The sequence below is a fragment of the Neovison vison genome, chromosome 12 (genome assembly GCF_020171115.1).
Source record: "Neovison vison isolate M4711 chromosome 12, ASM_NN_V1, whole genome shotgun sequence".
NCBI classification, from domain to species: Eukaryota; Metazoa; Chordata; class Mammalia; order Carnivora; family Mustelidae; genus Neogale; species Neogale vison.
This window is the reverse complement of record NC_058102.1, coordinates 14,050,802-14,077,465: the sequence shown is the minus strand read 5'-3', so window position 1 is coordinate 14,077,465 and position 26,664 is coordinate 14,050,802. Positions and strand designations below refer to the sequence as shown.

Genomic DNA, 26,664 nt, shown 5'->3' with positions numbered 1-26,664 from the left:
AGATGAGGTAGCTATATGGATACCATGGGTATTTCCAGGGGCAGTGTATTTATAATTTCATATCATACATGGTATTTATATTAGGATTAAAATGTAGTAGTTTTTAAGCACTTACTATGTGCCAGGCACTGTTCTAAGGACAGTACCCACCTGAGGTAGGTCCTCTCATTACTATGTCCACTTTATAGCTGGGAGCACTATGGCATAATGAGATTACATTTATTTCTCAAGGGAAGTTACAGGCCAAGTGAACACAAGCAGTCTGGCCCCAGGGTCTCTGCTCTTAGCTAATCTACCAGGCTTCTGGCAACCCAAGGGAAGGGGAGCAACAGGCCTAGAGGTGGTGGTAGGATTGCAGGGAGAATTGCCTCTGAAGAGGCCTTAGTCAATTTCTGGAGGGTCAAAGGATTCGGGGTTTTCCAACTATGAATCAAACAGAGCAGTAATTTTTATTCTCTAATTTATTTAAATGTGGGGTTTTTATATAAGATTTAAATGGAAATAAAAGAGTTCTGTTTTAAAAGACTTAAAAAACTATAGTGTGGTGAGGCTTTGGATTTTAGATAGGTGTATTAACCAAGTCTTATTTTCTGAATTCTGATGTTTTGACATCCTGAGGCCTTGCTGACCCTGGAAAGACTCCCTCTCACAGAGTTTTAGCGAATTCCTAGAGATGGTAAATAACTCATCATAGAGAGTGCCTTTCAAATGCAAGCCAAAACCAATCCAGAGCCCATGTGCCAACCACCTTCTCTGTGGGGCTCTCACACTCCAGGCCACCATCCCCCTGCCCTAAGACTCCAGGGCCAGGTACCAGACAACCAGGGACAGCCCCCTACACCCCAGAGCCTGCTGAAATTATTCCAGCTAGCCCGTCCTAAGGCTGCTTACCCTGCTTGCCTTTTCCTTCCTACAAAGCCATAATAAAGGCTCCGCCCACATTTCCCCCTAGCACCTTCTGCCTCCTAATGGGCCATGGTATTCATGTGGTCCCCCAATGTGGGCGACCTACATTTAGGGGGCTATGAATACAATGAACTTATCTTTCATGTCAGTCACTTCCGTGCACCTCACCATACTTAACTAAAACAAATCCTGGGTACTTTTTAAAAATTCTTTATTAACATATAATGTATGATTAGCCCCAGGGGTACAGGTCTGTGAATTGCCAGATTTACACACTTCACAGCACTCAGCATAGCACAAACCTTTCCCATTGTCCATAACCCAACTACCCTCTCCCTAAAATCCTGGGTACTTTTACAACAGGTCTGATCCAGCCTGCAGGATTTCAACAGACTCTAGGCCTCTGCTGAGCTACTGGGTGCAAGCCAGTGGACACATTTCTTAATGTGGGATTGCATTGCAAAATCACCCAGCATGGGCTAAGACAGATCCAGGTTTCAGTGCCATTCTTGGAACTTCCTAGCTGTGTGCTCTTGGGGAAACATGGGAATTTCTGCCTCACTGCCTTTGTCGGGTAAGAATGTGGGAGAAGGTCCCTGTCCTGTTCTTGTCCCTGAAGTTTCTTTGGAGAGGTCTGATCTGGGAAGCCCTCACCACCATAAACTATACTACTATTACCTATCTTTATGGAACCACAGCACTCCTGGCACAAAAGGTGTCATCTTTGGGTTTTTCTGTCTAGAACGGGGTTTCTCAACCTTGGCACATTGACATTTCAAGCTAGATAATTCTTTGCTGTGGGAGGCTAGCTTGTGTATTTTAAGATGCTTAGCAGCATCTCTGGCCTTTACCCATAGATGTCAGTAGCATTTCCCTTCTGTGACAACCAAAACTATTTCCAGCCATTGCTAAACGTCCCCTAGAGACCAAAATCTCCCCTGGTTGTGAATTATTGATATAGAAGTAGGAATGGGTTAAGTTCTCTCCCTTTTCCCTCACTCCCTCTCTCTCTCCCCATTTCCTTCCTTCTTTCTTTCCTTCCTCTCTCCCTCTCCCTTATCTCCCTCCCCTCAAGCCTTTCCAAAGACTCCCAGTAGTCTGCAACCCCAGGTACCCCTGTGGAATACCATGGCTCTAAGAGGTACAACTGGTAAACAGGTGCTCTAGCAGACAACTCCAAGATACAGATCGCCAGAACAGAATCAGAGGTCTGCTGCTCAGAGTTCTTGGCTTCGTTCCCTTCGTATATTTATTAACTGAGCTCATCTTTCAGGATCCAACCACCTTATCCATAATTTGTCATCCCTTTTAAGCAGGCTTGGATTAAACCCACAGAATGTGAGAACTGAAAGTTCCTTTGGGGTCATCCTATGGGTTTCATTTTGCTGCCAGCTCTGGCTGCTGTGTACAGAATAATGAGGCTGCCTGCCCTAAGCTCAGCTGGGAAGCGTGCCTTCATTGAGCAGTGGTATCTGTTGTGGTTGGGGGAGGGCTGGCAGGTAGAAAATTCTCCATGCACTTGACAGTTCCTTCTTTTACAAAATGATGAACCTGGATCAAGGATCCCCTCTGATTTAATGAAAATAGGCCAAATTCTTACAACGTGTTGAACAACACAGTAGTATTGCTATTACCCTCTCCATTTTATGGATAAGGAAACTGAAGTTTAGACTATAGAGTCACATGCCCAAAATCCCACAGGTAATAAGAGGCAGGACCAGGATTCAATCCCTTACTCTTCTGATCCAAGGCATAGCTTCATCCATTATGGCAAACTGTCTCAAAATATCTCTTCTTTCTTCTGAGGCAACAAATAATTTTCTTCCACACAAGTAAAATATAGAGTAGTAATAAGAATTAGTAAAAATTAGCCTGTTTATTTCGAGAATCTTAATGTCATTTCCCAATAAATATATGCAAAGTGCACTGAAGGCAAGGGTTAGAAGAAACCAGAACAGGTAGTAGATGCATATCCCCAGGAATGAAGGGGGAGTTAGCAGTGGGAGTTAGGAGAATACAGTGCTTTATAGAATATGGGCTGCTGGGGAGCCAGGGGTTCAAATGATGACTCTGCCAACTGAAAGTTGCTTTCCTGGACCTATGATAGTAATTCAAGACTTACACGGCCACTGTGAGGATAAAGTAAGGGTATGTATAGTAAATTCTTAGCAGAGTATCAGGTATCTCTGTGTGTGTGTAAAGCAAGTACTTAACATATGGGAGTCCTTATATTATCACTGTTACTGGTACTATGAAATACTAAATTTCCTGATGGTGTTTAGAGGAAAGAAGTCTCGTTCTAAACTGCTTAGAGACTACAAAAAAGACGTGGGAAAAGACCTAGGTTTTAGAGAGAAGGTGAATACATAAACAAATAGGTATACAGATGGACGAAAAGGCAGATGGAGATATATATATTTGGAAACCGAGATGCAGAACCTAAGGGAAAGCTGCTATAAACAAGAGACCATATAAATTAGATACTGGCTCCAAAGACTCTCAGGGGCACCACTGGGCAGAAAGAAGAAAAGAGAGGTGGTGAGAAAGGCATGCTTGTGCCTGGTTGGGGAGTGCATTGGTGCTGCTTAAGGACTTTGGCCTTCATCCCACAGACATGGAGGAGCCTGGACCATGGAGAGCAAAGGGAGCCAGAGAAAGACCAAAGCGGCTATACAAGAATAAGCAAATGAAGACAAATGATCAAAACCTGGTTCTGTCTAATGAATATAAAGTTGGGGGTCCCTGGTATATGGCTGGCCCAGCCAGGGGAGGTTCACCCCTTCGTTTTCCTTGCTTTCCTGGAAGCCAGAGGGGTGGGCTGCCAGTCTCCTCCCTGTCTGGACAGAATGGAGGCCCTGAGGTGGGGTGGGTGGGAAGTCATCTGGTTCAATTCCATCTTAAACAGGCTGAGACCCACCCATAAGCTTATGAAGGGAACTTCAGGGTTGTTGCTCAGGGAGCAGAGAAAGGTTCCAGCAACACAGAGGGAGGTCAGAAAACCAGAGGGGCTGTCTGTGGTCTCTGAGAAAATCCATCTGAGAAACTGTGTCAGGCCATACAACACAAGCCTTTTTTCCAGATCTGGATGGGCAACAGATGAGTTAAGGGGGAAAATCATGGACTTTCAGAGCAGGCAGATATAGGTTCCAGTCACAATTCTGCCACAAACACCCACTTTGCCTCTCCTGGCCTATTTCCTCTTCTGGACAATCACGACACTCCTGCTCCTGGCATTGCTGAAGGACTGAGCACAGCAACATGAGAGAATTAGTAGGGTGATGAGGAGCACACAGCTGACCTACAGTAGCTAATCTTCCTTCTTTCCTTTAACACACTCTCAGAACCCCCAAAGCATAACCCCGGATGCCCCAAGATGAGGCTCAGTTCTGCCTGTCTGGTGCTACCTTCTTATCATTGCCAAGGTCATCCCCTGGGAACTCCAATGCCAGACTTGGCCAAGAGGAGACAGGAGACAGGAGTCCAGCACCATGACCTTGGGTGAGGAAGTACGCAGTGATGAGCCCCAGTTCTAAAGAGGGGGCGACGCAGTAAGATGTAGGGTCGGCAGTGTGGGCTCCCAGGCATCTTTGGAGCCTCCACATCTCCACTCTCCCACCTACCAGCTGTGGGGCTGAGGGCAGGACACTTACCCTGTCAAGACTTACTTCCAACTATTTCTTTGCTGGGGTTGTGGTGAGAGTAAATGAATTTATAGAGATAACGTCTTAATGGCTGGCTTGTTGTGCTCATGTAATGTCAATCACTGCCTTCCCTGTATGTATCATTGCTTTACCTGTATCGCTGGTGTCAGACTAGTGCTTAACCTGTGTCATTTACTGGGCAAAAGGATATTTGGGTGAGTCTATCTCCTAGGAAGTTCTTATGGTGGATCCAATATTTTCTCTGTTGCTTTTTCATTTTTCCCTACCCCAGATAAGTTAGAGCAATACTAAGTGAGCACAGATTATGTATCTGGGTACTCGGAGCACCTGCTAAGTACGTGAATAAGTGCCCAGTGGTAGACTATCCACCACAGGCTACTATAACACTGTGTATCTTTCTTTCACAGCTCTTAATCAGCTTGTAATTATGGTGTGTATATGTGTGTGTGTGTGTGTGTGTGTGTGTGTGTGAAAGAGAGAGAGAGAGAGACTGATTATGCAATTAATATCTGTCTCCTCCATTAGATTTTAAGCTCCATCCAGCAGAGACAATATCTGTTTTTAATCATCACTGTAGCCCTAGCACATAGTAGGCACTCAGTAAATATTCATAGGATGAATAAAGATACCATCAAAGTTCTCTATAAGCCCAGAGTCTAAAGGGAGTGATAGGCAGATGGACCAGTCATTTCAAAGCCATCTGCTAAGTGTAATGGCAGAAATATGCATGAGGTGTGTAAGAGCATAGATCAGGGGGAACTGGCCCTGGCTCCCCTGGGTGGTCAGGGGAAGCAGAATAAAAATAATGCCAGGGCTAAATCTTGAAGATATGGCAAAACTTGGGAAACAATGTCCCAGGAGAAGAGATTTCTGTGAGCACAGGCATAGGTGGGTATGCAAACACAAGACGGGATTAGGACAGGAGAGGAGCCACGAGGTGTTTGTGAGGACTGCAATCTAAACTAGATAACGGAGGGGATAGAGAAGGAAAGCCAGGAAGGGGGTAGGTCACAGAAGACTTTGGAGGCTAAGTTTGCATCCCGTGGAAGAAGCTTCACACACAAGCCAGCTTTTACACATGAGAAGAAATTCACCAAGTTGTACCTAGATTTTACTTCCCTGTATTACACCTTGGCCCCTCAAATAGCATCTGGAGTTAGACTGTAAATTCTGGCTCTGCCACCTGTAAGCTGTGCAGCCTTACAGCCTCTCTCAGTCTTCATTTCCTCATCTGGAGAATGGGGAACCACAGACTACCTGCTCTTCACAGGATTAAGAGGAGGATGAAATGAACTAATCCACATGAAGTACTCAGTGGGTGCACAGCATGAAACCATGTGATCAGAAGTGACTATTATCATCAGTCCCCTCCAAGCCCAGGACAACACCATCCATGGATGTGGATGTCACTCACATCACTCTCTAAACTTCCCTAGACAAGTGGTCCCAGCCAGGTTCAGCGGAGGCTGAATTCTAAAGTAAGTGGTACCTTAGAAAAGATCTCATGTGAGGGGTGCCTGGGTGGCTCAGTAGATTAAGCCGCTGCCTTCGGCTCAGGTCATGATCTTGGGGTCCTGGGATCGAGTCCCACATCAGGTTCTCTGCTCAGCGGGGAGCCTGCTTCCCTCTCTCTCTCTCTGCCTGCCTCTCTGCCTACTTGTGATCTCTACCTGTCAAATAAATAAATAAATAAAACCTTTAAAAAAAAAAGAAAAGGAAAAGATCTCATGTGGTCTTAAAGGTAGACACTGTAAGACATACAAACTTATTCTCAGATACCAGCTTCCCCTCTCTTTCCCAGGAACTGGAAAATGCAGCAGCCAATCTGGGTAGAATCCAAAAGAATCCATTTCAAAGCATAAGCCCTATTTATGTGCAGGCCTGACTCCCCTCCTCAGGAGATTCTGGTCGGGGTGGGCTGGGAGATTCCTTAGACAATCTAATAGATTAGTTTCCAGTTTAGCATAACAGCTAGACAGATTTTTGTGGTGAAGTCATCCTAGTCAATTAAAAGGCATTTTTCCCTGCTGTGAGTTCAGAAGTCCCTTTGGTTTGTTCCAGCTTTCTGGGATGTTTCATAATAGGCTCCACCCTGGGTTAATTAATAACCCTTGATTCTTAACTGAAATGCAAAGGCTGAAATCCCGTGTGTAAGCACATCCGGGCAGGGGCTGTTGGCAGAGTGCGGTGAAGCCAGTGGGAGCTCCTCTCATCAGGGAGTGAGCCAGACCCCAAATGGTAGAGATGACAGTAGAGCTGGCAGTAAATGCAAAGTGTGGCCAAGCAAAAGCTGAAAAGGTCAAAGCCGAGACAGGCTGTAAGAAGAGGGAGAAGTAGGGAGGAGTGGGCAGAGGAGGGATATAATAATCAGTGGAAGGCAACCACAAGGCCAGAGATTAGGTAGGTTGGGAGTAAACTGGAATGTGGAGGGAGAAATGGGTGAGGGCAAGTGGCCGGGACAAAGGTGGTGAACAAGAGGTAGTTGACGGCGCCTGCTTTATGGGATGCCAGCTCAAACACATGTGGCTCTGGTTCCATCCTCTCTGCTTTTAAGAAAAAATAGGTCATCTCTTTCCTTTTCAAATGCAAGCTGCAGGTACAGAATGAACCTAAAGACCTCGTAGCAGGGATTTACATATTTTCCCCGGAGAGTGACCAAGCTCTTTCTCCGAACCCAACCCCAAGCACAGTACTCAAGGGTAAGATACATTTTTCACCCAATTCAGGATGGAGTTCCTCTGTTTCAAGTCTCCTGCCACCACTCCCACCCAGCCAGATTTCTAAAGCACTATTAGCCTGTGCAACCTAAACTGAAAATGATATCATTCCACAGCTTAAAAATCTAGCAGGTATGTCCCCACAGCCTCTTTGACATGATTTCCAGCTGCCTGCCTTGCCACACAAAGCCCACTCAAAGAGACTGTTCTCTGCCTTCTTTTCCAGCTTTATCTCCCAACCCACCCCCCCTCATGCACCCTATACTCTGGTCATTTCCCCCATACGTGACAAGCTGAGATTAAATCATGCTCTTTAGCTGGGAGGCCTGATATGCATATCTGCCTGTTTCATAGCCTGATGCAAAGCTAATTCTTTTCCCCAAATCCCCACCAGCATTAACCTCTCTGTGAAACCTTTTCTAAGAATGTCCCAAGTCAAGGGTGGTGATCTCTCTTCTGTACTCACTAGGGTTTGCACAGGTCCCTAATACATTACAGTCACTGTCCCCAAATGTCTACCTTCCAGCAGGGGGAGAACACTATGTAAGTGGAAGGTTCTGTCATTAAGGCCAAGTACAGAGCAGGTGCTCAGTAAGCATTTCTTGAAATGAGGAGTGGGTTGAGGTAAGTCAAGTTCTTTTTTTTTTTTTTCTAATACACATCCTTTAAGAAATTAAAGAGCTTATTAAGTTCTCCTTTAGAACTGCTGCTTAGTTTCCAGTGGAGTCTCATTTAGCTCTGATACTATCGGGGGGCAGAGCAGATATTGATGGAGGGATGTGGCAGTGAGGTTGGGAAAATTACCAAACATACTAGGTAGAGGCAATGGCACTAAGAGCTGAATTTCCCAGTACAAGAAGACGGACTTGCTCTCATTCTTATGGTTCCTTTCCTCTTGTCTTTGATTAAGGGGCTAATGAGTAATACAGCCAAACCAGGGAGGGAGGCCATGAAGAAATGTCCACCTGACAAAGCAGTCCCTGTCACATTTAGAATCAGCAGGGTTCATCCAACCACGGTCTCAATATTCCCCCAGTCTTCAATATGTGGAGCTTGTCTCTGGCCATCAGCTGTGGCTCAGAATCCATCCTAGACACCCTCCAACCCCCACAAGAAGGCCTCTTGCAGGTAAATGTGGAAAACATGGACTTCCTGACTATAGAATTAGATTAACTTGCTTGCTACCAAAACCATCAGAAGGGACTAATGGCTTCTTCTTCTTCTTCTTTTTTAGATTTTATTTATTTATTTGACAGACAGAGATTACAAGTAGGTGGAGAGGCAGGCAGAGAGGGGAGGAAGCAGGCTCCCTGCTGAGCAGAGAGCCCAATGCGGGGCTTGATCCCAGGACCCTGGGATCATGACCTGAGCCAAAGGCAGAGGCTTTAACCCACTGAGCCACCCAGGTGCCCCGACTAATGGCTTCTTAAATAGGGAAGATAAAAGATAACATTGGCAGGTGGAGAGATACAGTAGGAAAATTGGTGACACGGGAGATGGGAGTCTGGAGTCTCTACATTGGTGTGTTACGTGCTCTGAACCTTAGCAGTTAAACAAGCAGGTTGGATTAGATGATCTCTAAGTTCCCTTTCTAGCCCCACCCTGCTATGATTGTACCAAACATTCACTCAACAGACACTTATTGAACACCTTGACCAGGACCTGTGCTATCAGCTGTCAAGGAAGAAGTTTGCACAAGATGCCAGCTGAATGCCGCATGTATGGGGAGATATGACTGGATATATATGTAAATGATAAAAACACACACATAAGCAGGAATGTTTTATATTTCTTATCCTCCCCCCAACTATAATATAGCATAAGCATGGATTATATCCTTTCCATTTCTGAATAATCCCTGAGACTGACACCCAGAAATTACTCACATGACATGTGTTTAGCAATGTAAAGGGGACTGTAAAACGAGTTAGTAACACTTAATGAGCGCTTTCTATATGCCAGGCTCTGCTTTGAGTACCTCGCACGCAGTGATTTACTTCATTTGTGCAACTCTGTAGGTACATCTTGTGATTACTATTATCACTATTATCTAATTTCATCTTACATTTGAAGACACTGAAGTACAGAGAAGTCAAGTTACTAGCTCAAGGTCACTTAGGGAGTGGCAGAGCTGGGACTCAGACCCAGGTAGTCTGGCTCCCGAGTTAGAGCTCTTACAGTCTTCACGTCGTATGAAGTGTACAACTACACTTGGAAACAAATAGTAAACATTTACTCTTGGAGGAAAACAAAGAACAAACAGAATTATTAATAGAAGGACTATCCAGCAATAAGCCAGAAACATCAAATGATGAGTTAGAGCCACCAGGATTAGTAAATAAAGGAGTCTTTTGCTAGAAGGCCATCTCATAAAAAATTATAATTTATCCAGTAGATCAAAAGAGTAAGGTGAATAGGAAGGGACGGTGGTATTATGTGCTTGAGGAACCTAAGCCAAGAAGGGAAATGCAAAAAAGCCCGATGAAGACAAATTCAAGACCCAACATATACTCTGAGAGATCTACTTTGGTTAAGCAGGCCCCTGGCATCGGCTGGATCTAGGTTCAGATCCCAGCGGCATCACATTCTTACCAGCTGTGTGACCCTGGCTGGGCAATTTATTTAAGATCTCTGAGCCTCAGCTTCCTCAGCAACAGGCATTTTCTGGGATGAATCAAGGCACAGGAAGCACTTAACATGGCACCCAGCATCAGAAAATGTTCAAAGTTAATCACCATCACCATTACTATTGTTTCTCCATTTCTCTGTTGTGTTAAATTGGTGAGCCTAAAGACAGAGCCAGGATGGTGCTAAACTCACTCACATTAAAAATGCCATGGTTAAGAAGAGACACACTTGCTCCTCTAATGAGTTATGTTTCAGTTAATACGCCCTAGTGTCCCACCTGCTTTTTTCATTCCCCCAGCTGGTTCTTAGATTTGAAAAGAAAAAGGCCTCCTTGGAGACCTGCACGCTTTTAAAAATAATACAAAACAGAACGTCTGAGGTCAGGGTAAGCCAAGCCAAACAAATAAATCTTGCAGGATTTTGTTAACAAAACAAGGCTTAGTGGATCAGAGCGGGTAGAGTTCTGCCGGACTCAGCCCTGCAGAGAAACGCCAAGCTCTGGTGAATTTCAAACACAAGGAGGTCAAATAGGAAGAGCAAATTAGGGAGCACTTCAGAATTCAGCATCAATGCTTGAGCCGAAACCAGGAGAACGTTATGTGCACGATAGATACCAGACCCCATGGGTCAATTACAGCCCTAGAAATCCACACCAGAAGAGTCTTATAGATTATCTATACAACCTCTATGGAGGGTGATCTGGCAATATCTATCAGAATTATAAGTGTATACTTATAATAGGAGGTGTACTCTGAGATAGACATCCGTCTGTGGGAGGTTCATCAGGGAGCAGTCCGGGAATCACCACTGCCGGATATGAAGAAAAAGGAAGGATGCAGTATTGGGTAGAAGGAGAAGTTGGGCTGCACTGCCATCTCAGCAAAGGTGTCTGTCAACTCCACAAAGAGCTCTGGCTGGGATGGCCCTTCAAAGTTGTCCCAAATTAAGGTAAATGAGCAAGGTCTTTGTACCACCAGTAACTGAATGTAGCTGCCACCAGGTAACTCAGATGCTAGTTCATGCAAGGCAGCTGTCCTCACCAGAGGCACTTTCAGAAGAGGGCTGACAGCTGAGGGCTGGCTTCTGGTAGCAATGCCAGCAGCTAGGGGAAGTCCTTTATTCCTCCAGGTGCATTATAATACACAAGGCGTGTGAAGCTCTTGGAACCAATGGTTCTTTTTCTAGGAAGGAATCCTATGGATATGCTAACAAACATTTGCAATGACATAGGTTTGGCATTATTTGTAATAATAAAATTATGGAATATAGATTACTGGATATCCATATGACGACACTCCAAGCAACCATTAACAAGAATGAGGCAGCTCTGCATGTACTCTCATGGAATAAACAACTAGTACGTTAAATGAGAAGTCAGGGTGCAGAACAGTACAGATAAGTAGAAGGGTATGAAGTTAAAGGGTCGGACTGTGCTACACAATGTCTTTGGCCCCTCAGACCCACACCCATTCTTCTCTCCTATACTATGGAGACTGAAAGCCTAAATCTAATGTTTCCCAGATTCTTTTGCCACATGCATACCCACTTAATTTCTACAAATGGGAGCCACTTATGCAAGAGCTGAAGTAAGGAAGGAGGTAGCAATTGTTCTGCTTCTGGAAGCAGCTACTGACAGCCTCAGCGGCTACAGTGAGTTGGTGGTAATTCCCACAGATCAGTGGGAGTGCGGACTTGTGGTTCTCCATTGGCCATGGTAGTAGTGACAACAGCAGCAGGGAATATAGGGCTACTGTGGCCTGGGTAGTAGCATTTTCTCTTTTGAACCATTGTAATCAATCCTCCCATTAAATCTTCTGAAATACCTACTGGTTTGTTTTTTGAAGCAACTACCATTTATGAAAAACAACGGAAAACATATATACATGTATATTTGATCATTGCATTTAAAATCTCTCTGTAAAGTTGCCCAAGGAATTAGTGATAATTGTTAAATGAATTGGTTAATGGATGGCTAAAGAAAATAGGTAAGTTGGGGAAAGGTTGGAGGTAGACTTTTCACCAGATATCATTTTTTACCTTTTCAATTTTTGGCTATTTGTGTATATTACCTTTACCCCAAAAATACATAAAAGAGAAAAATAATAAAGGTTATCTCTGATAAGGTACCTAAATTTTCTGTGAAATATTCACCCATTCACCACCCAGTTTGTGCTAGAACTCCCCATCTACCTAAGGGGCATGGGCCATTCATCATTACTCAGTAGTGCTTCACAGTATGTTCATACCAAGTTGAAATCCATGTTCTTACAGAATAGTACTATTAGCCTGAACTGAACTCTAACTCCAATGAGGCAATCTGGGGTGGTTTTTCAGCACACCTGCACATGAATCCTTTATCACTCATTTCAGAGAAGGTATGGAACCTTTCTGAGCCTCATTTTCTTTTTCTGCCAAATGGCGAGCATCGTAACGTCCATCTCAAAGGTTGTGGGGAGGCTGAAATAAGATTATGCACATGAAGGGACTTAACCAACACATCTGGTTATTGCTCTTGATATCTGCACCACTGGAAGAAAAATGCACTAGATATAATAGGAGGGATCTGAAATCAGATTGCCTGCGTTCAAAGACAAGTTCCTGCCAATTATAAATTGGGCAACCTTGGGAAAGCCACTTACTACCCCTGAGTCTCAGATTCTATAAAATGGAGGCAATGCTGGTGCTCATCCCAACAATGAAAAACGGTCAGCCTGAACTTGTAAGTACTCAACATGTGGTAACTGTTACCATTTTCACCCAAGCATTCAGGTGGTAGACACTCTGCAGCGAGTAGATGCGATCTTAGGAAAGACCTCTGTCTCTGGACTAAATATCTCCATTTCCTTATACTGATCCCCTTGGCTCACAGATGTCAGATTCCACTGACTCCTATCATTCTCCTCACAGGGCATTTCATGGAATACCCCTTGTGCTGTGACATCAAAACTGGATCTGTCACTAGAGTCTGACCAGCATAGAACGTGTATGTGTGTAAGTTATGTGTGTGCATGCATGTGTGTGATAGAGTGTATGTGACACAGATAGTGTGTGCATGTGCATGTGTGTGTGTACACACATGTGTTTATGTAGCATCACCTTCCTGGATTCTAAATGCTGTTCTTTAATAATGTAGCCTGAAGAGGCATCAGGTTTTGGGGGAGTAGCAACCATAACTGTAGTTTATTGAGCACCTAATATATGTGCCAGAAACCATGGTAAGCATATAATTACACTGACTCATATAATTCATAAAATAACTCTAGGAGGTAGAAATTATTATCCTCATTTTTCATGAGGAAAATGCATAGAAATGTTATAAGTAGAAGGTTAAGACCAAAAAACGTGGTAGAGCTTAGATCCATCTCCAGTCCCTCCTACTCTGAAGCTACAATCTTAATCTCCACACTAGACTTCCTCCACAAAAATTAAGAATTTGTTCAAATCTTAGATCTTTTCTTTCCCCATGTGATTTTAATTAGCTAAGGCTCCCTAATCTTGCTGCTCTTCAGCTCAGTTTTTCCATAGGGCCTTATATTATATTCCATTTGATTGTTTCAGATTTAATGTAGCATACTGTGTCTCTCATTCAGCTTCAAGTCATCAGCAAACATATTTTGACAAGTCTCTATTAAGGAAAAGAATATAGTCAAGGGCTCTGCCATTACATGTATTTCTCTCAAGGTATATTTCTATCAAATAATCATTTCCTAGAGGGTAATGTTCAACCTGTTACTGATCTATTGATCTGAATTAACATCCAACTTCCATTTCTCTATCTTCTTAGCAACTATTTCTTGAAATATCACATGGTCTTTATGGTCAATAGACTATCTACAGCAAAGATCCATTCTAAGAAATGCTGACATATAAAGAACTGTGAATGGAAGGCTGAAGTGGGTATGCAAAATGTATACATCATGGTCTTGAGTGTTTAAACTATTTTATATTTAAATTGAATTAGTGAACATATATGACATCATTAGTTTCAGATGTAAAGTTCAGTAATTCATCAGTTCATCAGTTACACCTAATACCCAGTGCTTATCACATCATGTTCCCTCCTTAATGCTTGTTACCCAGTTACTCCACCCACCCCCCCAAATCCCTTCCAGCAACCCTCAGTTTGTTTCCTACGGTGAATAGTCTCTCATGGTTTGTCTCCCTCTCTGATCTCTTCCCATTCAATTGTACTATTAGGTAATTACCCCGATGTACCCCAATGTTTATAGCAGCAGTGTCCATAACAGCCAAACCATGGAAAGAGCGTTTAAACTATTATAAGAGAAAAATCCCACCTTTGCTTCCCTAAGACATGTGAGTTGAAGAAACACATAAAGAGCAGAAGATGAATAGCATTTGAATCATGAAAGCCTTTCCTGGGATCCACACATCTACCTAACCCCATCCCAACTCCAGTGTCACAGGAGGGCAGGACGCAAAGGGAGCCACTGGCATTCATATGTGAACCTGTGACTTGTCCAGCTTCCTTCACTGGTGTCAAGTGCAGATTCTTTACCTTCTCTTGTCTTCCTCTCCATCTGTTAGAGCAAGACACTGTCATTGCTTATGCCTTGGTACCTCTATTATCACTGAGGAAAGATTGACCATTGTAATTGCAGCCTTTTTTATGAGAGAGGAAAGAAGCCCAAGGCTCTGTCCCACCAAGTCCTAGTCTGCTCGTCTTTCAGAACTGAGTCTATTTGAGATTAATCCATTCATCAAACTCATTGTTTAGTCCCACAGAGGGGTGACTTGTACCTGTGGAGAAAAAGAACTTTTGCCCTAAATATAAATAGAGGAGAGTTGGTCACGCCAACCACCCTGGCCAGAACGTCTCAGACCCTTCAAGGACACTGCTGTGAGGCCCCACAGAGCCAACAGGGCATTCTGGGTAATGGAATGCAACATGATGCAGTCCCTACCCCCCTCACCTCCCCAGTCTCCCCCAGGGTTTCTGGATTCCTGGCTCTATAACAGCTGAGGCAAGCAGTTTTTGAACTTGGGGGGAAGAGGGTGGAGAGAAGGGTGAGGCTTCCTCTAGGCCAACCACAACTAATTCACTTGCTCTGTCCAGCAAAACCCAGACAGTGCAATTATCTGGTTAATTTGGCCCTTAGTTGGGAGACAAACTTCCAAAATGTGAGACCAGCTCAGACTAAACAGTGGCTTCCATCCTAAGACTTTTCCTAAGTGTGAGAGAATACATATGAGATTCCTGGGGGGCTGCTTATGTGACCCGCCCATTCATCCAGATGGGAAAAGGCAAACAATTCAGGCTCTAAGATAGGTTTAGGAAGGCATGTCTTTCAGGGAAAAAGGCCCAAATAACCTGCTATTTGGTCTCCTGGCTAATTTGCCTTCTGGCTTCTATGGCGGGGGATGGCTGGAAATCAGGATGACTCTAAATTAGCCAATGTTTTCCAGCATGATTGCAGGCTTCATAGATTGGCTGAGTGTCCCCAGAGCCTCTGCATGAGTTACTCTTAGGGCAATTACCAATGATGCTCCTAATCATGGATTTTATACCCATAAGTTGGACAAGGGGCATCACTGAGATAAACGGGTAAAATTAAAACATGGCTCTGGAGTTTTCACAAATGGGATGAGATAGGGCTAGCTAAATTGGCAACTGAGCATTTACCAGATGGCTTATGGAAAAACCAGATTTTTGAGGGGGATTAAGAAGAAGTGATTTATCTCCCTTGGAAACTGACAAGCAGTCTGGAATCTGTGGAAACTATCAGTTATTCATTCTGCAAGTATTTCTTTAGTTCTAGTAGGTGCCAGGCCCTGCGCTACTTAACAAAGTGAGATCCAAATAGCCATGGCCCCCATGCTCATGCAAATAATCCCACACCTATATATATGGGTGAGGGCTAAGAAGGAAAAGTTCAGTGTTATGATAGGGAACAACCAGGTTAGCTGATTTGATTTAGATCAAGGTGTGAGAGGAGGAGTCTTTGAGGAAGGGATTTAAAAGCTAACACTTTGGGGCTCACCTGGGTAGCTCAGTGGGTTAAGACTCTGCCTTCGGCTCAGGTCATGGTCTCAGGATCGTGGGATCGAGCCCCGCATGGGGCTCTCTGCTCTGCATGAAGCCTGCTTTTCCCTGCCTGCCTCTGCCTGCCTCTCTGCCTATTTGTGATCTCTGTCTGTCAAATAAACAAATAAAATCTTTACCAAAAAAAAAGAAAGATCATTCCAGCTCTAGTAGTAAAAATAAATTGGAAGTGGGTAAAAAGGATGGAGTTAGAGGGCTATTGATAAGGAAGACTGGGTGAGAGCTGATGCTGGTTCAGCCAAGGATCTAGGCAATAAGGATGGAGAGAAGTGGATGGACTGGAGAGATGGGATGTGGAGTCAACAGCTTCTGGTAGTTGAATGGGTGTAGTGGTGGAGGGAGGAGAGTCATCGGGGAGCCTGTGCAGGTTTCTCGCTAACATGGAAGATTAAGGGGGTGGCGCTCTTTATTGAGAGAGAGAACGTGGAAGGACAAGCAGATTGGGGCTAGAGGAAGATGATGTTTCCTATTTTGGATTCAACCAAATTGGATTCCCACCATTCCCTACCCTATACTTCCAGCCCCCTTAACTTTGCCTACAATGCTTCCATCTCATTACTCTTCACGTTGCCACATTCACTTGTTGAAATCCTATCCATCTGTCAAGATGCCCTTCAAATACTACCTCCTCCTTGGAGCCATTCTCACTCTCTCAATTAGTGGTGGCCTCTGCTGCCCTTAGCACTAAGTCTGGAGCTCTCTTTCCTGGACTCCACCTGTACTGAGGTTCTATGAAGACTTATCTTGCCTCCCTTCCTAGACCACAAACTTTTTGGGACAGAGCCTCTACTTCTATATCCTCCTTCCCCACATGTTAGTGAGCTAGCATAGTAGACATTTGATAAATATTTATTAAGGGAACAAAAATAACCTACTCTTTGCCATAGAAGGAAAACCAGTAGACATTGGACTGACTTGAAAGCCACAGATCAAACTGAAATTCAAGCTTAAGGTGTTTTAATATTACGCCAACTCAAATTGGATGCTCAGAAAGGCTTTCTGTTCCTCCAACACACCAAATTCAAAGAATGCTGAGAAAGTCACACCCTCTATTTTCTTACTGCACTTTTTTGAGTTCATCTTATAGTAGGGACCTCATCTATCTTATTAACTCTTTGTCTTTGATGATGATGATGATGATGATAAATGAGTAACATTTCCTAAGTGTCTGGTTTATACCAGGTGCTGTTTCAAGTACTTGGAGACTAACTCATTTGATCCTCATAGTCACCCCATGAAATTCATGCTATTAATACCCAGTTGAACAGATGAAGAAACCGAGCTGCAAAGGGCTTAGTACTGCTCAAAGTCACACAGTTAGTAAGGAGTGGCATTGGGATTCCGACCTAAAGTCTGGCTCCAGAGCCCAAGATTTGATGTGCTCTCCTAAGACTGAGCACCATGCTTGGCATTTAGTAGGCCCCAACAAGTATTCACTGAATGAATGGGAGGAGCCCTAGATCTGGAGATCACAAGTTCTAGTCCTCATTCTGCCACTGAGTTCCTATGTAGCATTTAGCAAGTTCATGTTTCTTTCCCCATAAATTGAGGTGCCTAGCTGTTGATATTAGCAGTAACAACAAGAGCCAGTATTTGTAATTCTAGTCTCATTTGGTGTTTTAAATAATTTAATCCTAACAACGATACATGGGAATTGAAGCAGAGAGTAATTGACTCACCTGCCCCATACCTATTAAATGAGAGAGCCAGGATTCAAACCCACTGTGGTGCCTAGCCCAAGCAGTTCCAAGGAGATGCCTTGGGGGCCATAAGGGGAATGGGGAGAAGGTAGAACAGGATGGAACAGACAGATTTTTGAGCTCCCCATGCCCATTTCATCAGTTCTCTTTTCTCTACTTGTCTCTTTTTTGTAAAATGGGTTCCTACTTGAGATTTCCTTTGAAGAAAGTTTCTGCTGCTAAAACAAAAACATTATGCTAAATAATTCTGGAATTTAGTAAAACTCCCAGGCATAAGCCAAGATTTTCTGGTAATCTCAGCTCACAGTAGCCACATAAGATGAGGACCAAGGTTGCTCCAGCTGTGGAAAATATCAACGTGATAGCATGAAAGACCCAGCTCCAACCTACCTGCTCTACTCGGATCTCAATCTCTCCATTCACCTTCTTCCCATGAAAATACTTGGTCCTGTGAAAGAAAGGAAGAGAGCTACTGAGTAAGGGTGCAGACTGCTTTATTTTTTTCTTTCTTCTCCCAAAGGTCTTACCCCCAGAGGTGCATTTCAGACACATTTGTAACTTCATGCTCTCTCCTCCCACCTTGACTTCTGATTCTCTCATTATTTTATGCATTGTGGGCAAGAAGTGAAAGAATACTAGATGGGAAGATTGGAGACACAGGTTCTGGTTCTGTCAAGCGGCTCAACCTCCCTATGTCTCAATTTTATTATCTGTAAGGAAGATATTAATACCTCATGACATATTTCTAAGGGTTATTTTAAGGACCAAATAAGATAAAGAATCTTACGTATATAAATAATGCAGAATTGCCTATTTTTAGTATTTATAGTTACACTCTATATACTTAATAAATTATCTATCCATCCACTCATTCCTCCATTTGCCCATCTGTCCAAGGAAGCAGCCCTCATCTATCCCTTTATCCATCCATCCATCCTTCCATCATCTTTCCTCTATACCCTTATTTCTGTCTTCTCAGTAATGGCATCTCATCTACCCATTGCTCAAGGCAGAAACAGAGACTTCATTCTTGTCATCTCTTTCTCTCTTCCTGTCCCCACTGATTCTACATTCTAATTATTTCCCAAATCCATCCAGTAGCCAGTTCTTCTGTATAAGCACTCTAATCTTGACCCCCTCATCTCTCTTCACATATTCTTTTTTTACTCTTCTTCCATATAATTAGTTATAATCAGAAACTGCGTTTAATGCCTGTGTCTCACTAAACTATAACACAGCTCCTTCAAGTAAGGAACAAATACTCCTAACACCTACCAGAGTGCTTAACACACAGTAGGAGCTCAATTAATACTTGTTGAATGAATAAATGAGTGAAGATAGAGATGGGAAAAAACCCACTTGTGGAGTATTTACTCTGTGCCAGAAACTGCTGTAGGCTTTAACTCATACAGCCTTTCTCATTTAATGCTTCCAACCACCACCATGAAGAAGGCATTATTATTTCCATCCTATTAAAAAAAAAAAAAAGACAAAACTGAAACCCAGAGAGATGAAATATTTTCCCTAAGGGACTTAAATCCTGGCCTTCTAATTCCACTTCTATGTTTTTGCTCAACCCTGAAAAATAGCAGCAAATGTTGGGGTACTCTAGGTTTAGATGTCCTCCCACATACAAGGCAAAAGTAACAAAAGTTTCCATTTGCCCTTTTGGATTTGGGTATGAAGAAACAGTTCTCAGTCACTTGCTATAAACTGACCACTGTGTTAAGCATTTACATAAACCTTCCTGGGTTAGAGACGGCTCTTTGTTCCAATACCCATTCTTCTCTTTGCCACAGTTAAGAGAGCTTGCAGATTGGTACACACACACACACACACACACACACACACACACCCAGGAAGATCCCAACTCTCCATTCAGTTAGGTGTGTCTACTTGATTGAATTCAAATCAATAATTTGTAAGTAGTACATCCAAGAATACTCTTGGTTTCTTCTTCCATTCTTCTTCCTGGAATATCCATGTTGTTACCTGTTTTCTTAATCTGCCATTTATGAAAGAAGGAGTATTTTCTACAAATTCTCTAACCAAGCTTCAGTCCGTCTGCTTTCAAAGAGTCTCTATGTACACTTCTCTGATGCCAGTGGAGTTCGTCTCTTTCCAAGACTGTCCAAATCACTGACTGGTAGCTCTAACATTAACTCTACTTTTTCTTACAACGTCGACAGGCTTAGCTGTCAACTAAACAAAACTTTAGTTGGATAGGAGCTGTTATTGTGACTTGAAAGTTCTGCTTTTTCTTCCAGGCATGGTGTTTGACAAAATGTGTGTGCAGTGAGGCTCATGCAAAGGGGACCTTTCCATAGTGTGAATTTTACCACAAACCTTTAAATGTAGTGTCAGCAAACTACAGATACTGGGATAAGTCCACTTCTAATATGTGTGGGGCTTGGGGAAAAAGAAAAAATGGAGGCCTATTTACATATCTAATATTTATAATATTTATATCACATATCTAATATTTATAATTGATAAATAAATCCAGCAAACATTAAAATAAAACATGTTTGTCTTCCTTCCTCAACAAGTACAACTTCATAATGGCCTGGAAGGATCAGAATATAGACTTCTTGGAATTTTTAGAGTTCTACCCAGAATAAGGCAACATGGGGATTGCCATGTCTTGGTCCCTACAGTCTTCCCTAATTCTCCTTCTAGACTTCTCTCTGTCCTGCACTACCCAGGATTCTTGTGCAGGCTCATGGATTGCCTAGCCCATGTGCCATGCTTCATTTCTTCACTCATGCCCCCACCAACAGTTCTGCCTTGGCAATGACTTAGGAGGATGGATGAGGAACTGGCATACACAGGGCATGAACTGGGCCAGGGTTCCTTTGGGCAGGGAATTCTAGGGTTCTGTGTATCCATTGCATGGTCTAAGGGTATAGTTTGCAAGGTCATGGTGCAGGGACCTCCTTTGCTATCAGAAGGGGTACAGCTAGTAAGGGCTGGAGTCAGATTTAGGGCAAGGTTCCCTCTAGTTTAGGTTTAAAAGAGGTACTAGATGGGCCTGGGACTTCAGAAGGGTAGCTAATGAGAACAATCACTGGTACACTGGAAAAAGTGTGGCCTGGGCAAAATTGGAGCTCTACAACTCACTCACCACATGTTCTAAGCCAAGATACTTTACCCTTCTAGGTCATGGTTTTCTCATTTGTCAAGCGTGATAACATCTACAGCCAAGGCTATAGGGATAAATTCACCTGATCTTCTATGCAACAAGACAGCAGAGTGTAGTAGACTCAGGGCAACCACAGAGATGCAATCCCAGCGCTACCACTCACTGTAACCTTGGTTAACTTACTCGACCTCCATGTGTTTCAGTTTCCATATTTGGGAAGTTGGTTTGATACTAGTAACTAACTCACAGGTTGTTGTAAAGATTAACCAAGATAAGATGTATAAAGTATTCAGAAAAGTTCCTGCACATAGTCAGCTCCAAAGTACATAACCCAGGGCCTAAAACAGAATCAACAAGAACTACTGACTGTTTTCTCTGTGCCTGTGGGTATCATGTGGTTGGGATCCACAAATAAAACATAATCTTGCCCTCATGGAGGTTACAAAACAGAAATGTGATTCACTTCACTTTGATCTGTTCCACCAGTTCAATGAGTGATGGGTGTTGATAATAATAATAAACAGACGCTGTTGGTATATAAGGCCTGCATGTCTCTTCACATCCCTCCTCCTATTTGACCCTAATGTCAACCCTGAGAGTAGGTAGGGTGGGGATCAGTCCCTACATATTCCAGATGGAGAAGTCCTTGTTCAAAGACACATTAAATCTCTAAGGGGCACCGGTGACTTAGATCTTGAACTTAAAGATTTTGGAGATTCAGTTCAGACCCTCCTTGTCTTTCATGATTTGGATCCAGCTAACCTTGACCCATTCATTTCTCCTCTGGTTTTCTGCCCACATCACAGAAACAGGCAACTTCCTGCGATTCTCTAGCCTCGTCCTACATTTCATGCCTCTGAGCCTTTGCACAGGCTGTTCTCTCTGCTTAGGATGGCTTCTTGCTCTTCTCTGCCTGGCTGGTGCCTCCAAGATCTTCACGTCTTCTATCAAGTTTTCCTTGAAAGTGCTCACCCCCACCCCGCCAGTGAGGCCAGGTTTCTCCTTGGGGTTCTCACAGCATCCTATACTAACAACTATTAAAACCCCTATCACTCCCTGTTGTAACCACACGGTATTTGTCTCTACCTTGACCGCATACACCCAGTCTGAGAGCTCCTGGAAACCTGAAACTGTGTCTCAGTGCTCACTGGATCCAGTATCTGGCACCAAGTGCCAGGGCACAAGGCACGTTTAATAAGTGTTTGGTCACTGGATAAATGAGTAACTTCTTCTAGGGATATGCCCTGCGTATCCTGTCCTCAAGACACTTTACTGTCATCTACTGGTACACCGTTGTAGTACACTTAAAAATCTCCACTGATTACAATGTGGGGTCCTTGTACAGTGTCCAACCTGAATGACGGGTAGCCCTCAACTCGATTCTAACCAGAACGCAGAACACATTACACTACACCAATACCACCCAAGCAGCTCTGGCCTTCACAAGGCCTCACCTTCCCAGGAGAAACACTTGTTTTGCCCATCTCTGGAATGTTTACTGCAAAGCCTGGCAGACGGACTCCGGCTGAAGCTGAGGGTCAGGCAGTCCATCCCCCTGCCTGGCTGGGAGTCAGAAGTCTGTCTCCTGACAGGCCACACAGACTGCTGCCTCCTTGCCGGGGGCTCATTCAGGCTTGAGCTGCCTCTGAACAGTCCTGTCTGGCAGAGGGAAGGGTAGGGATGGTCTGGAATTTTAGATGCCTTGGGGGCTGGGGTTGCCGCCTTTGTAATTGCCTGGCTGTTTGACCTCAGGCAAAATGGAGGGCCTCACTGTGCCTGAAGGCTGTCTCCCTAATGCAGACCTCTTCCCAATGCCCTAATATGTTTATTCCTATAATGAGCTCCCTGAATATCCCAGCCAATCACTCAAGGCCTTGGCCTTGGGAAGGGGGTGGGGAAAACTCTTGATTCCAGGAAGCTTCCTTCTCTGTGGGTGGTCTCATATTTTACTGCCACATCAGAGGCACCAGGAAGGAGAATATTATAAAACCAGCGCTGCCTGGGGTGGGAAATCCCAAGTTTGGGGAGGCGGGATGTGGTGTGTGAGAGAGATTTATGAGGAGCGGGTACTGAGTTCTTTCATGGCGACAGCAGGGGCAGAAGGAAGAGGAGAATTAGCGCAAACAGGATCCACCTGTGTCCAAGCGGCACCCTCCTAATAAATGTGTCTGGGATGTAGAGTCAATGTGGCTGGGCTTTGGCTATGCCTTTCCCAGGCATAGCCCTCTTCCCACAGGTGGCCCCTGTAAGGGGAAGGAGGGCAGGGATGCAGGAATCTGGCCCCCGGGGAAAGGGGTCTCGTGTTTCTGATGCAACATATCCATTGCTTATTTGTGGCCTGGACTTAAGCAGGGTGAGATGGAGTATGGACCATGCAGGAAACCATCGAAGGTAGACATGGTCAAGGCTTCCCCAGTCAGTAAGATGAGGAGAGTCAAATGGCACCTTGGCTAGAGGGAGGTGTGACAAAAGCAGGACCTTTGAACACAAAGGTCCAATTCGGAGATCCATTCTAGCTCCATTATTTACTCAAAAATACAGCTAACCTGCTTGGCCCCTTCCCACTGCCAGAGGGGATCCTCCAAGGAAGGTGCAGGGTCTCCATCCCACCTTGCAATTAGGGAACTCCAGTGAGTCAGGCAGGCGAGGGACCCTTTGAGGGTGGCCAGGCCCCTTGCACCCATATGGGGATCTGTAGAGGTAAGGAACTAGAGCCCCAAGCCACAGGATGTGACAAATGTCCCTTCCTTGGCCTCTGACAGCAACAGGAAAGGAGATTTTCATGGGTAGGTCTGGTCACCATTCACAACTATCTACTGAGCCTTCCAGGGACAAGGGACCCCACCAGCCATAAGGGGAAAAGGCTGACATGCTGCCTGTTTTTGGGAAGCTCGTGCTCCCAGAAAAGTCAGAAAACTAACCAGGTGAAAAAGAACTGATGAGTACTGAGAATAAAATGCACAAAAGGATAGGGGATAAGATGTGAGGAGCAGGGGAGATCTCACTCAGGTTGTCACGGAAGGCTTCTTCAGAAGAAGCCAAATACATATTTACTGATCATCCACTTTGTGCCAGGGCCTGCAGCCTCTAAGTAGTTCTTGGCTTCTGGGGGGCTTACCACCTAACGGGAAGGAGAGGCTCATACATAGACCATGACTACACAGGGCATTAACCCAAAGATCCAGCTCAGCCCATCTCTGGGGCAAAGGTCACTCGCTGGGGAGTGGTCCAGTTCATCCATCCATGTATCTGATATCTGGGGCCTCTTCTTTGTCAGGGCCAAGGGCTACCAAGATGAATGTGAGAGGGTCTGGATGTGTACGTGTGAAAGGCACAGACAAGGGCAAATGAGTTGGGCAGGTACTGGGGGTGCTCAGGGAAGGGATAAATTCTCCTGGGGCATATTCTAATTGTACAGGGAAAATGAGCAATAGGCATAGAACAGAAGACCCAGATTTAAGCTGGCAGCTGGGGCACCTGCTACATGATTCTGGACAAACCCTTGCCTCATCATCTATAGAACAGGGACAGGAAGACTACCCACAGGGTTAGTATGAGGCTTAAGTGAGGATGCAGATTTGGAGGACTCTGGGAACCTGCCAAAAACGTGCTAGTTAAGTGTGCTGCTCACTGGTGGGCTGCAAAGGTGGAACTTCTCCTCTCCAGGTAAAGCAGTCGATGGGCATTGCCAGCATCAGAGACAGACTCGGGTTCTGTCCAGCTCTGCTATTTATTTCCTAGTGCTGCTTCAGACACACATCAACCTTCCCACGCCCATTTCATTTGTAAGTGCTCAGGAATGCTATCTCTGACACATTCTGACATATGGCAGGTGTTTAACGCTCATCTCTTTCCCTCCTGATCTTCACCAGGATGGGGAGAGGGCTGAGGTCTCTTGGGTGTGTCCCTGGGGAAGTGACCTGTCATTTCCTCTCTCTAAGAGGAGGAAGGGGCAACATCTTCCTTGCTCTAAAAGGAACTCCTGCTTCATGAAGTCTAGCATAATGGAAACCTGCCTGGACAACTCTCTGGGATCTCCCCTTCCTCCCCAGTACAGGTCTTTAGGGCAAACAAAGTCATCAGCCACCCACTCACCATTAACAGCAGAAATCAGGTTAGAATGTCATCTCAGTCCTTATCCCTCTCATTGCCAAAGACACTACACTGTGTCACCCTCATTCCTAAGGATATCTGAAAGTCCACAATCTTTATTACACAAAGAGAGTTTGTTAACATTTAGAAGGCTAAGCCATCCCCTCACCAAACATACATTTACTGAGCATCCTCTAAGAGCCCATCTGGGGAATTGCCCATGGAAAAGGTAATACACTGAAAAGGTAATTCATACCAAGCTGAAAATGACTAATATCTATCATTCCAGAAAAGGGATTTAAATGGTATAAGGAGGATGAGAAGGGCACATGAGAATATTAAGTGTTTGATTTAGAAAGGGGGTGTGGGGTCTCTCAAGGTATAAAGAACAGGGAACAGAAGGAAAAGGCTGAGAAAAGTTATTTTCTATCCACACTTCCCTCCTTCTCTTCCTCCCTCCATCCATCCACCCATCCACCCATTTACCCCCGCCATCCATCCATCCACCCACCTATCCAAGGTTCACTATGGGCCCAGGACTGTGCTAGACCCTAGGTATTGCATTAACCAAAACAACCCTCCTGCCATCATGCTGCATACAATCTAGCTGGAGACAGACTCAGAAGAATATTTATCTTGCATATTTATCCTGACTCATGTCTTCTTTAAATCAGAAGTTACTGACTGGTAAACTTCATGAGGTCCACAGTCTTATTTTGGACTTAAATTGTATGCTTACAATTTTAAAATAGAAAATTCATATAAAAATTCAGATTTCTGACTGCCCTTGAAAAATCAATGACTTGGCAACACCAGCCCCTTTTTCTTGCATGGTAACAACTGGGTGAATGAACTGCAGCAGCTGCCTTTGGAGGGGACACCAGTTCTCACGCCCAACACAGTCCCCAATTTTCTGTCTTGCTGAAGATGAAACCAAGTGGCAGATAACCATTTGCCATAAAGCATGTGTTGTTGTTTTCCTTGCAGCAGGGAAATATTTCTCTATGGTTGTGCCTTTTCCTACCACCTGCCCCTTCACTCACCGACCTTCTTGTTTCCTATAAGCAGCTGTACATGCAACCCCTAATTTAACTAAGTCCATTCTGAAGATGGCAATTAGCTCAACGCAAATCTTCAAGAAACCTGCACTCTTACCCTTCCTGCAGATCAAGGGTGGGAGGTCAGGAAAATGGACACAAAGCACCATCCTCTCTCTTGCCATCACAGACAGCCTCCCTCCTGCCAAGGGAACACATCCTAGGCAGGCTTCCACAGGCCCCAGGAGAGGAGACGTTCTGTAATGAGGCTGGCATCTTCCCAGTGACCTGCCTCCCCCAGGGCAAGGCTGTAACCAGGCTGGATGAAGTCTGTAGACTCCAGTGCTGAAACGGCTATTGCTAAGAAAGCCATGGCATCTGAGGGACTCCACTGAAAAGGTCATTCAGAGAACCAGGGCAAGAAAACCATGCTTTGGAGGAAGAGGGGAGACTCACAAGGTGAACAGTTGAGATCTTTGGAGAAAAGTAAGACAAGGTCAGAGAAGTGACTGAGACATAAAGTCACAGAGGAAAGAACACAAAGCTTTAGGCTCAAGACTCCTATAACGGCTTATAGGCCAACCCCTTTACAGTCAGGCCTCTTCTGTAACATTCTTCCCAAATGGCCAGCCCAGTTATGCCTGAACGCCTGCAAATGATGGGGAGCTCACACTGTCACTAAGCAGCCCACCTGATCTCTGGATGGATCTTCGCCATTC

General features: G+C 44.4%; 1 protein-coding gene across 3 annotated transcripts in view; it reads right to left on the bottom strand.

Annotated features, from left to right (window-relative positions):
- The window catches only part of SYN3 (synapsin III), a 458,389-nt gene that overhangs the window by 385,279 nt on the left and 46,446 nt on the right, over positions 1-26,664 (bottom strand). For all 3 annotated transcript variants that reach the window (XR_006381392.1, XM_044228488.1, XM_044228489.1), the window contains exon 3: positions 18,065-18,122. Coding sequence is in view for 2 of the 3 variants with exons in the window: in XM_044228488.1 (XP_044084423.1) it covers positions 18,065-18,122 (58 nt within the window). In the remaining variant the exon portion in view is untranslated. The remainder of the gene's footprint in view (positions 1-18,064; positions 18,123-26,664) is intronic.